The sequence below is a fragment of the Prenolepis imparis genome, unplaced genomic scaffold (genome assembly GCF_030444845.1).
Source record: "Prenolepis imparis isolate NDT839.2.m4 unplaced genomic scaffold, iyPreImpa1.0 SCAF_5, whole genome shotgun sequence".
In the NCBI taxonomy this organism is placed as follows: domain Eukaryota; kingdom Metazoa; phylum Arthropoda; class Insecta; order Hymenoptera; family Formicidae; genus Prenolepis; species Prenolepis imparis.
The window spans coordinates 13,740,888-13,754,250 of NW_028141163.1; the positions used below are offsets into that span (position 1 = coordinate 13,740,888).

The 13,363-nt window shown below is 32.6% G+C and overlaps 1 protein-coding gene across 1 annotated transcript in view; it reads right to left on the reverse strand.

The window, feature by feature from the left end:
* The window catches only part of LOC145936275 (uncharacterized), a 35,361-nt gene extending 22,348 nt beyond the window's left edge, over window positions 1–13,013 (reverse strand). The window contains exons 1-5 of the mRNA XM_083038324.1: window positions 12,897–13,013; window positions 12,279–12,490; window positions 7,354–8,166; window positions 5,191–5,454; window positions 4,976–5,018 (exon numbers count right to left, since the gene is read on the reverse strand). Coding sequence (XP_082894450.1) covers window positions 4,976–5,018; window positions 5,191–5,258 — 111 coding nt within the window. The 5' untranslated portion in view covers window positions 5,259–5,454; window positions 7,354–8,166; window positions 12,279–12,490; window positions 12,897–13,013. The remainder of the gene's footprint in view (window positions 1–4,975; window positions 5,019–5,190; window positions 5,455–7,353; window positions 8,167–12,278; window positions 12,491–12,896) is intronic.
* Between the last annotated feature and the right edge of the window lie 350 nt (window positions 13,014–13,363).

Sequence of the window (13,363 nt, forward strand, 5' to 3'; positions counted from 1 at the left end):
TCCTAGATTAAAATTTTTTGTTTTTCTGCTCTCTGTATTTACATCAAATTTCTCAATAGTGCTAAAATTATATTATTGCAAAAATAAATTAATCACGCGGAAAGATTTCTTCAGAATAAATTACGACTTGCGCGCGATTATCATGAAATATAAATGATTAATATTGGAATAATTTTTGTAATTAAAACAATTATACATATACACTGCTTCCTTTAAAGGTAAAGTAACGAGTTCGTAGCTCGGGTGGCTCGCAACGGAAGGGAAAATTTTGCGGATGGGAAGTAAAAAAAGGGACGCTCTCGTGGGGCGTGGGGATACCGCATGGCGGCACGAAGCGGCCTGTCATTAGGCCCGATATATCTCATGCCGGCAACAACACATCGCAAACAAGAAATGACATCGAGATTTCTCTCTCTCTCTCTTTCTTTCTTCCTCTCTTGCTGCCATTAACGCGTCTGCGCGTACCTGCAACTTCGAACGCCTCCTCCGGCCAATACGATGACCAGTTATGTCTCGACAATTCGTGAGAAATCCCACGACACCACCTTTCCTGCTTGGCTGACGGTTTTTGCAAGGGATACAATTAGAAATATCTTATTTGCGAAAATGCATCTGTTCTCTGCGGGACAAGATGCAATTCCGATGGTTCAATTTTATGAATTTCGACGTTATATTAAATATAAGACTGTCTTTTATTATAGATAAAAATTGTTAATTCTTAAGATAGTTAAGGAGATACTTGTCAGATTTCTATAATTAGAAAAATCTACAAATATGTCGAAAAATGTAATATCGATAAAAATATTCTGCTGCTGTTTAGAATAGACGCAATACATTAAAGAAAGTCGTAAGAAAGGAACTTTTAAAAATTTCAAGAACTCTCGATACAAATTGATTTAGCATATAAACGAATGACAAATGCAGAAATTATAAGCTTACCATAATAATGAGTCAAGCAAATCAAATTTCATATTTATTCTAGTAAAGCACAGTTCTTAATTATTGACAAATAGAAGTATATCGATTTTTATTATGAACAAAAATTTTGGTATCTATTTTTATATTAAATTCATCATTTTCAATCTCATTTTTAATTTCGTTGAAAAAATAAAAATTAGATACTTTTTATTCTCTTCACACATACGCGTTTTTTAAATTTAATTCAGAAATACAATTAGAAAATATCTTATTTGCAAAAATGCATCTCTGTTCTCTGTGGAACAAGATGCAATTCCGATGGTTCAATTTTATGAATTTTGACGTTACATTAAATATAAGACTGTCTTTTTATTATAGATAAAAATTGTTAATTGTTAAGACAAATAAGGAGATACTTGTCAGATTTCTATAATTTTTAAGATTCAAATATTGCAGTAATATAAAAATAATCGAGAATTAAATACATCACTGCAGATTCAAAATTGTTATATATTATTTTTTTTTCTTTCTTCTGTTGAAAATTATTTTTGCAGAAAAAAGAGAAGAGAGAGAAAAGCATTATTTTGACGCGCGGAACGAATTATTTATTCCGAGAGAACAGGTAATTTACAATTACGCACGTAACTCCGGGCGTTTTGTGTCTGATCATTATTATACGAGCCCCATCGTTTTCGCGAAGCCAATAGTGTGCCCCTCGGGTCTTCCGTCTGCCCGTTCGCGAATCAATTTTTTCCCTCCGCGAGTGTGGACGCATGTATGAAATTAAAAAAGGAACTCGTGCGCGAGCGGGAAGGGAAAAAAAGGAGTACCTGGCAAGTAATTTGATCCGTGCAGCACACGTGCGCCTTGCAGTTTTTGCAAAGACGCTTAATAGAACGATGGGGCTGCGAGATTGCGACCCGCTTGATGGCTTTATGTCTTCCGTATCCAGGGATGCAAATCATCTCGGAATTGTCACACATTACGAGCGTATTACAGTGATCCGATGGAAGGATAATCTTAATAAGAGCGCGCAGCAAACTGCAGGTATCCGAGTAGGCGTCCCTCGATCGGCGGATCATCTTTAAACCGCCGGTAATCATCTCGCTCGTTCATCTCGTCGCTCTTAAATAACATCGGACCGATTCAGTTGAAACTACATCTTCTCTCTATACACCGTCGAATTTCAGGAATGCAATAAAACTTGCACGTAAACTTTAAATTTCTACAATTTGACCGGATAATATTTCCAAACGTGACGATTTTTCAGGTTGTAATTTCAGAAACTAATAATAATTTTAATAAGTGTAAATACATTAATTTTTTGTATAATTATGCAATATTGATATTGATTATGATGTACCAGAAATATCCATATAATGTCATAAGTTTTCATATATATCTAATTGTTTAAATTTAATTAAAATTTGCGCATATACTTTTATAAAGATGAAAGAAAAAAGTATTAAAAAATACATATTAAAGAATTCATTCGAATGTGCAAGTTTAATTATTATCGCGTTAAGAGAATTAAATCTATCTTCTTTCAAACAATAAAGTAAACAAAATTTTAATATATAATTAAAACGATAAATACATATTGAATAGTTTCAAATAAAATTGTGACGCATTCGCAGAAAAAATCATTAATGATGTCTCGTTTCACGGTAGTTTTTAGCAAAAATGATGCTCGCGAGAAGTCATTTCGACTGAATCGACCTGACGTGTATCCTGGGCCACGAGGGTCACGAGGGGAGGCCCGTTTGGGTCCAGTGGGATGTGATCTTATTATACCGCGGAGCGATGATGACCGTGTTTAGGTGTTGGCTTGCCAGATTTAAGAATACACCTCGAGCCTGGACGATTATGGTAACGAGGCCTCTTTAGTCACGTTGACGTGCACCTTATTCGCGAATAAGGCGCGATATCCCGTGCATGCACGGCGACCTATGCCGGTTCGCCTCCTTATTGAAACTTTGCGGTTGTAAGCCACGATAGCGAGTTGTTAGACGAAGAATTGTCAAGGAGCGTTAACGCGCGCAATGAACGGTATCGCGTGATTTTTCATTACTTTATTGCAAATTATTTAGATCGTATTATGCAAAAATGAAAACTCAATCTGAATTATTTCAGATAAAGTAAGATATATAATGCACACAATTTGTTATGAAACGAACATAGCTATATGTGTATAGTCTATTCTTTTTACTTTTATTTTTGTATAACATTATCCATTTTTGATAGTTTTTGCTAAACATATAATCATCTTTCGTTTATATATGTCGTGTGTGTGAAAAGATTATTTCTCATTTATATTTTAAATGTGATATATATATATTTTGTATCACATATTTGTAATATATTTTAATTCATTAGCTACAAATAATATATTACAAGTAATATATTATTTAGTAATATAAAATCTAAAAAATATAAATTTTAAAGTTTTATATTTTAGAAATGTATAAAATTTTAGAAGATATTTTTCAAGACTTATTCAAATAATAATTATTTAATTTCGTTATATGTTAATATTTATATCAATTTTTCCATATCATCCCTAGATTTAATTAAATAGTAATATTTAGATAGTTAAGAAATTATAAAAAAAAAAGAATTAATTTTTATGCCAACGTGCACTATATAGTGAATTAATGACTTCATATTTATCGAAAAAACTCGTCGGAATGTCACACATTACGAGCGTATTACAGTGATTCGCGAGATAACCATAACAGGATCCTAAAAGTGCAGGGTATATATCGAGGCTAAGAGAGCGTCGAACGCAAAATCATCTTTTAAACTGCCGATAATTTCTTAGATCGCTCTTGCTGTTTTTCTTTCCCGAAGGTGGGGTAAGATACACAAGTGTATCGCGTGCGAAATTCATTGCAACGATAATCTCGTATCAAGCGAGCGCATCTCGATCTTTGATGCTCGCGGCCCGGTCGTGTGATCGTTGAAATTTGCCAAGTCTGCGATTTTATAGCCGATACTCGCAAAATCGGCGAATATTTTTTAAACCCGCAAAATATCGTCCGCAATATTTTATTTCTCATAATAAATAATCGTTAAAAGTTAATCATTTTATAAAATTATATTAATTTATTTTTACCACCGAATGAGAAAAGTCAATAAATAGCGGAAAGCATTGTAAACAACCAGATTCACAAATATTATTGCAATTTTGTACGAAGAGAGCTGTGTGACAAATAATTTAATTTTCCAGTTTAAGCTTTCTCATTTGTTGCAAAAACATCATGCAGATATTAAATCGCGAATTATGCGCGCGATTGACGTTATTACGCGATATAAAATTACATTTTATTTTCAAATATATATAATTACGGATAATTAAAATATAATCAACTGTTAATAGAAAATGAAAAATTTCTCTCTTTATTTTTACATTTGTCTTCATATTAATATTGCCCGTTTTATATTGATAACTCAGCATACCATGTATCGTTTAAAACGGCTTAAATTTTCTCAATTAACTGTGAAAGATTATTAAAAATTCGACATTTTTAATTAATAAAATATTGATTACAATTCAGCCGAAGAATCCGTCATTAAAATTAAGACGCAGGGATGTCGCACACTTCATATAAACCTCACCTCATCTTTTTTGTCATCAATAAAATCAAACCCTTCGATTTTTTTTCTATACAGACACGGGAGGGTTAACAACCTAGCGGGAACGAGGAGAACGAGTAGAGAACAGAGAAAATAAGCAGACATCGAGGGAGGAAGATCGAGCAACAAGATCTCACGAGGTATCTCGATAAATCCCCTTCGCTGGACAAATAACGACAAGGCTCATTACTATAAACACGTCTCGCGCGCGGTCTCTGCGTGTGGCGCGTCGTGTTGCCGCGCTCTCTCCACGGCCATTTATTTTTATATCTGCGCGTGTGTCTACCTTGTTCGTTATTATATTATCTGGCGCGTCTCCGTCCCAATCGCGCACAAAAGGAGACGCCTCGCCAGCTTTCATACACTCTCATTACCGCTATAGAAATGTTAGAAAAAAAAAAAAAAACAATTTCTCACTCACCGATACGTGCAATAGCGGAGGTGTAGTACACAGCACCGTTGATCTGAAAACAAAATATTCAAATTATATTAATTATATTAAATATACATAATACATTAATATACATACATGTGTGTGTGATGATTTAAAAGGATGTTTTAAAAGTTTGAAAACAGTCGTACATCTCATAAACAATGCAGTTAGCAAAAAATGTTTCAATTTTTAATTTTGCATACCTCACAGTTGTCCCGATGTTGCCCGATGCCTCCCCGGGCCTCCTCCTCCTCTCTTGGTTGACCATCATCGCTCCTTCGTAGCACTCACTCGCGACACTCGCGAAATCACGTATAATTATGATCGCCCGAAACTTTACACGGCACTCCCGACGCACGCGTATTTTGCGTACACTGAGAAAACATATAATCGAAAACACGAAGCAACGATTCGTTCGGTACAGGTATTATTGCTGATAAGCTGCGTACGAAGTTGACTGCGAGAACCTGTGATAACAAATAAAATACATATGTATATATTAGAGCAGTCTTATCTCAACATCTGTAGATATAGATATCCGGTTGTCTTTATTTTAGCTTAATTAATGTTTTCTTGCTTTTAGAAGGCAGAACTCTTTTTAGAACTCATGCAGAACTATAGATTTTTTTAATCCTGATAATTATTGAGGAACATGCCATAAAACAAAGTGAGACGCTGCGTATATGTCATAATTCTTTAAACTCGATTAATATTTTTGACAGTTATCAGCTGATTTCTGTCAAAAAACATTAATCGTAGATAAGGCATTATAACATATTATTTACAACATATTACTATTTACATTTTTATAATATATTATTTTAAAATTTAATTAGCAAATTAAGGCTTTATTAATATTTTTTGACAAAAATCAGCTGATTAAAGCGTTGACAGAAATCAGCTGATTAAAGCGTTAACTTGCTAATTAAATTTTAAAATAATAATGTTATAAAAATTAAAATATTAATATGTTTTAAATAAAATATGTTATAATTCTTTAAACTCGATTTAAATTGTTAACAGCTATCAGCTGATTTCTGTCAAAAAATATTAATCGCGGATATAATATATTATTTACAACATATTACTATTTTACATTTTATAATATATTATTATTTTAAAATTTAATTAACAAATTTTCACTTTATTAATATTTTTTCATAGAAATCAGCTGATTAAAGCGCGCGCTTGTGTTGTTCTAATATCGAAAAAACATTGCATCGATCAAAAATTTACACGTGTAGAATTCGCTTCGATTCTTTTGTTTGCAGTTATACTTCGATTAAAGGCGAGAAATTTTTTACGCACAGCATAATAATTCTAACTCTCGCCATTTGTTTTTACAAGAATATGTACATCTTTTGAATCCCTTTCTAAAAAAGGCAGTCGATTCTCGACTCGAAGTATTGTTGCCTCTTTTCCGCAATGCTGATTGACTCTCTGTCGATTCGCGTTGTGTTTTATATTTGTAGTATCGAAAGGCTGTCATCGCGAGAGTGAGCAGTTAGCAGTTTGACAGTTAATCCAAAATAAAAGAAAATAAAATAATAATATGTTTTAAATAATATGTTATAATACTTTAAACTTGATTAATATTTTTGACAATTATCAGCTGATAATTGTCAAAAATACTAACCGAGAGATTATTTATTTATCTTCGCGATAATGATTCAAATTTTATATTGTATAATAATGAATATAAAATATCCTAGATTTTATATTTTCAAGTACTTAGAATATTTAATAATAAATATAATAATTTTTAATAATTTAATAATATTAAATATTATCGGTAAAATTCTTTTTATTCTTATTTTAATTCTTGCAAATTGTTTGATATCTAAATTTACCTTCTTTTTATTTTTATACTTATTACATATTAAAAGAATTAATGTCCCAAATTAATCGTAATATTATATGTATATAAATATATATTATATATATCACAAATTCATTATCTTGAAATAAATGAATTAAGATAAATTGTATATATAAATTTTTGAATGTGTATCATAATAGAGATTTTTTCAACGTGCATATGTTATAAACATAAAAAATAAAAAATGTTTAATAGTTATTTTATAACACATTTCAATTAATTTAATAGAACGTGCGTTAATAATTAAATTATATCTATTTTTATAATGCGCTAATTTTATTTTTTCTCCAAATTTATTTATGCAAGTTTATCAATAACTTCAATAAAGTTATTAAAAATAAAGTTTAGTTTTAATAAAACAAAGTAAAATAATATTTAATAAATATTTTGTCGCGAAACAAAGAATATAATAAATTATTTAGAAGATTTAATCAATGATATTCATAAATATTAAAATACATTACAATAAACTGTAAATTATATTTACCCTATCGTTGCTCCGTCGTTGCCCGATGCCTCCCCGGGCCTCCTTCTCGTAGAAGCTTCGAAACACTTGCACTCGCGTTACTTTTTTTCGTTCGCGACGAGCGGCGACGCCCGGATTTTACATTACATTACATTTCGACGCGTTTCGGTAAAACGCGAGAATCGCGAGAGCTTATTCGCGCGCGAATAAAACCGATGCTCTGTATCGCGTCGCCACTTATTTCAAGGCCTACTTATCGGAAGGCCTCATCGAACGACGATGATGCGGCGACTACTTCACGACGCACTTAGGAGTCGCCGATATTCCAAGAAATGGGCACTACATTTCACTATGTTTTATATATCAACGACGTAGAAATCGGATCGACAACGCCGAAAAACTCCGGAAATTCGCGTCGAAAGCGCAACGGTAATTCGATCCGCCCATGTGCATAGTAGACTCGCTCATGAAATGGCGTCGCTTCGCGTAACGGATTCGCCCGTGCAATCGCGATCCGATGTCGTACACGATTTCGCGACGCGATCGGATTTGCACGATAATTAAACACGCAAAAACACTAAACTCACACTTGTACTGTCGCGGGTCGACGATGAGCGCGCAAACGTTGATCGCGAACAACCGAAAATGCACCTAAGGTTTGTGCCAGTTATGGGACGTGCAGCACGCAAAGGTCGCGAAGTCGTAATGGCGGCGGTCGCGGCGTACGTGCGACGTGCGAGCACGGAGCTCGGCTCGGCTCGGCTCGGCTCGGCTCGGCTCGGCTCGGCTCCGCTCGGCTTGGCTCGGCGGTCCGGGCAACTCCGACTTTACGACCTGTTACATATTATTTTAATTTTTATAACATATTATTTAAAAAATTAATTAGCAAATAAACTCCTTAGTCAGCTGATTACTGACAAAAAATATTAATAAGGTGTTAATTTGTTAATTAAATTTTAAAATAATAATGTGTTATAAAATGTAAAATAGTAATATATGTTGTAAATAATATGTTATAATGCCGTATCTGCGATTAATATTTTTTGATAGAAATCAGCTGATAACTGTCAAAAATATTAATCGAGTTTAAAGAATTATAACATATTATTTAAAACATATTATTATTTTAATTTGTATAACATATTTTTATTTTAAAAATTAATTAGCAACTTAACGCTTTATTCAATTGATTTCTGTTAAAAAATATTAATAAAGCATTAATTTGCTAATTTAATTTTAAAATAATAAAATGTTATAAAATGTAAAATAGTAATATGTTGTAAATAATATGTTATAATACCTTAAACTAATAATATTTTTTGACAAAAATCAGCTTACTGTCAAAAAATATTAATCGAGTTTTAAGTATTATAACATATTATTTACAACATATTACTATGACATTCTCTCTTAATACATTAACCAGCTGATTTTTGCCAAAAAATATTAATAAAACGTTAATTAACTAATTCAATTTTAAAATAATGAAATGTTATAAAATGTAAATTAGTAATATGTTGTTAATAATATATTATAATGCCTTATCTGCGAGAAATCAGCTGATAACTGTCAAAAATATTAATCGGATTATAAGAATTATGACATCATATTATTTAAAACATTATTTTAAAATTAATTAGCAAATTTTTTGCTTTATTAATATTTTTTGACAGAAATCAGCTGATTAAAGCGCACGCTTGTGTTGTTCTAATATCGAAAAAACATTGCATCGATCAAAAATTTACACGTGTAGAATTCGCTTCGATTCTTTTGTTTGCAGTTACCTTCGATTAAATGCAAGAAATTTTTTACGCACAGTATAATAATTCTAACTCTTGCCATTTGTTTTTACAAGAATATGTGCATCTTTTGAATGCTAATATTAAAAGCAATTATTACAGTTAATATAATATTTACAATAAGCGATAATTTTAATTTTTTTTATTAAAATGTAATGATTGTGAGTAGAGAGAGAGAGAAATATATACATATAAAAAAAAATATATATTGTGTATAATTTCCACTTTTTTAATACTATGCGTTATCATGTTTGCTTATCATGCTTGAATAAAAAACGCGACGTCATTAATCGATCATTGTTTATGTGGTAGGTAGTATAAACTGAAACCCTGGCACCACCAAGATCGATACAATGTGTCTGCCCAATCGATACGTCAATTAATTTTCGAAAGAAGGCTGCTCTCGACTAATTTAAATGACGAACCATGTGGGGCCGCCGACCGTGTAACAGCGCACCTGGTGATTTTCTCCTTATCAAACTCACGTTTTTATCCATTATTATTATTGCGAACACATTATGTAATAAGACGTGTAATAAAATATGTTAATTTAATTTTTATATAATGTATATCTAAATGCATATATAAATAAATGTGTGTATATGCATATATATTTATCTATTATATTTGTATATAATATTTTATTTTATAACATAGCATAGATAAAGATTCAAAATTTATACTTTATTGCATGTCTTGTTGCGTCATGACATGATAATGCAATAATAATATATTTATTTATATTTATATATTTATATCAGATTAAATATCAGATCTAAAAATATCAGTTCCATAATTATAAATGCAAATACGTGTGTAAAAAATTATTTTATAATAGAGATACAAGTTTATTAAATATATATTATGGGTACACTGAAAAAAAATTATTAATATGACTAAACCTTTTGACTTAAATAATATTTTGTTAACTAAACATATAAAAATATTTAATCTAAATATAACATATTAAATCTAACAAAACGTGTATTTGACTTAAATATTAATATATGTTCAATTAACAAAATAGTAATTTAATCGAACGGTTTGCTCAAGTTAACAATCTTTTTTTCAGTGTATGTATCTCTCTCTCTCTCACACATAAAAAATACAGAAATATAATATTCATCTTTTTTAAAGTTTTAATCAAACTGCTAAATCCTTTTTTAGATTTTTATTTCGTTGTGTCCGTTTCGACGCAACATGCTTTGCAGCAAAAAAAAGAATATAAACGCGAAGCATAAGACAGATGTGCACGGTGTCCCACCTGTGCGACTTCGTGGCACAATACGAAGCCGTTTGCTATCTCGGATCTGTATCATCTTAGATTTTAATTAGGGTGTTTGCACCTACCAAACAATTATTCTCGGCCACGTTATATGCGCACATCCCCCTTTCCACCAGCGCCTTAATTCTTCCTTCGCGTTTTTCACGCCCCGGCGTACGTGCCCCTCGGAACCGCGCGTGTGGAGAGAAAGTACCCGCTCTCCGAGAACGAGAGGGGCCCGAGCGTCTCATGTAATTTTCATCGAGTGGGTGGATACCCATTATTCCGCATTACAGGGTCCTTACGAGAGGTAAGATCGTGCCGGTCGTGCGGATCGAGCGGAACGATCGAGGCGCGCATTAACGACGCGAGAACTCGCGCGATTTTACGTACAAATTTGCGCGAAGCCGCGACAATACATGACAATCGATAATATTTTGAATTGTCTTATCTCCGCAGGAGATATCTGCTCAGGCTTGATTCGCTAAAAAAATCTTTGATGTTAGATAATTTGTTATTTATAAATTAAAATAATTTTTACATTTTTAAACGCACGTGAAAGAAATAAGTTTGCAACTCCTTCTCTTTTATAAAATAAAAATTTTAAATAGAATCTTATATTTTAAAAAGATTTTGAAAAATAAATTTATATAATTTATATCTAATTTCGCACGCATTCTTATGTGTGAATTTTTGAGTAGTTTATTGTAGGAAAATTTATTTTAAATCGATGTCGAGTTTAGATCGAACGTCATGTATTAAATAGATTCGTCTGTCGATCGGAGAAAAAAAGGAAACTTGCGACGTTTACGATGTGAATATTTTCTCGCGGGATAAGGATTTTAACGCCAATAATGCTATATCGCTTGTAACATCTTTTTATTTCTTAATATCGGATCATTAGCGAGGAGCATTAGCGGACGGGGTTTCCGAGAGAGAAAGAGCGAGTTAACGATAACAGATTGTACAACAGGGCGCGATGTTTGCGAGCATTATTGACGCCACTTGTACATCGTTACCGGTGTACGTGACGTATCGGCCAAGTATCAGAGAGGTCCGCACCATCCACCATATCATTATGACGCCTCGCAGGCAGAACTATCGATCCCGATCGATGATATTAATAGTCGCTAACTACAGTCCTTCGAGCCGCCCGTTCTTATACAAGCTCTACAGCAAGTTTCAGTATAAAAGACGCTTCCCTCGATGATCGTCGCGCGAGCGTTTGTTTATTTTGTTTTTGCTGCTATTCGGTTCGCTGATTGTTTTCCGTTGCTCGTCAAGGATAAACATAATATTCACGAGCGCACGAAATTGTTGAAAGCTTTGTTGACACAATAAAACTTGATTTTGCATTATTTGATAATTATTGTTTGCTAAATCATTAGCAGTTCGTAAACATGACTGCGGTTTATCAAGAATAAAATTGCATCATTACGAATTTATAGAGACAATAGAATCTTAAGATGTTGCAATGCTTTTTCGACAAACTTCGAATGAGTTCTAAATTTTCGTATTTAACGAGCTTGAAATTTTGCCCCTATATTTAATCTCAATTTTCTTGCATTTATGAATTCTAAAGAATTTCGATATATTTAATTCTGAATTATAAGCTCTTTTTATTCAAATTATATATAAACGAATAGATGCTTACTTAAAAATTTCGAAAAGGAGTTTTCGATATAATTATAAAAAAATATTTAATTTAATAAATTAAATAAATATATTTAATTAATTAATTTCGAGAAAGTAATCTGACTGCATGTGTTTAAAATAAAAAGTAGATGTTAAACTGAAATTGAAAAAATTGAGATCGAAGTAGAAGAAAAATTTCATCTCGGATTGTTAGTACACAATGTATATGTAGTTTAAAAATCACTTACAATTATGCAATTGTCGATGATAGCGATGATAGCCGATGATGATAGGCGATAATTTGATGATAGCGTCGACAAATTCTCAATTCAGCTTCGAATCTCTCGTAGTCCTCGTCATACTGGCAGCATGAGCAGAATTTAAACAGTAATCTGCTTTTTGTCATCAAAAGAAGAATCAGAACCAGAAGTAGTCCTCGTCTCTGCATTCTCGCAAACACCTGTAATGAATTATAATATTACTAATAAATAAAAATATTAGCTCCCCCCCCTCTCACTCTCTCTCGAGCAATATCTTGATGCCGTTATTCTTTCTAACCAAAATCAAGTAACAATCTATTCGGAGAATCTTCGAGAAAGAAACAAGGAAATAACCTATAACAATTACATTTGTGATGCATCGTGCATTGTTCTATCGTAATCGATTACAGTATGTCCGGTAATATTATACTCGTAATAAATAAAAATATTAGATCTCTTCCTCTCTCTCTCTCTCTCTCTCTCTCTCTCTCTCTCGCTCGTTCGCTCTCGAGCAATATTTCGATGCCGTTATTCTTTCTAACCAAAATCAAATAACAATCTATTCGGAGAATCTTCGAGAAAGAAACAAAAGGATATAACAATCACCATATTTGTAGTCCATCGTGTTTACATTGTTCCATCGTGATCGATTACAATATATCCGGCAAAACAACAATGGAATCAAAACCGACGTCCGTGAATACTCGATTAACAAAAACCGACGAACTTCCAACCGACATTTCGCAATTACGCACGGCCAACATTAGATCTCTTCTTCCCCCACTCCCTTCCTCTTTCTCTCTCTCGAGCAATATCTCAATGCCGTTACTCTTTCTAACGCACATCAAATAACAAAATCTATTCGAAGAATCTTTGAGAAAGAAACAAAGCTATAATAATATTACCAATTTGTGATCCATCGTGTTGGTCCAGCGTGATTGATTACAGTACGCCCGGCAAAACGACAATGGAATCAAAACGGAGGTCCGCGAATACTCGATCAACAAACCGACGAACTTCCAACCGACATTTCGCAATTACGCGCGGCCAACCTATCCCGCCAAAATGTACAA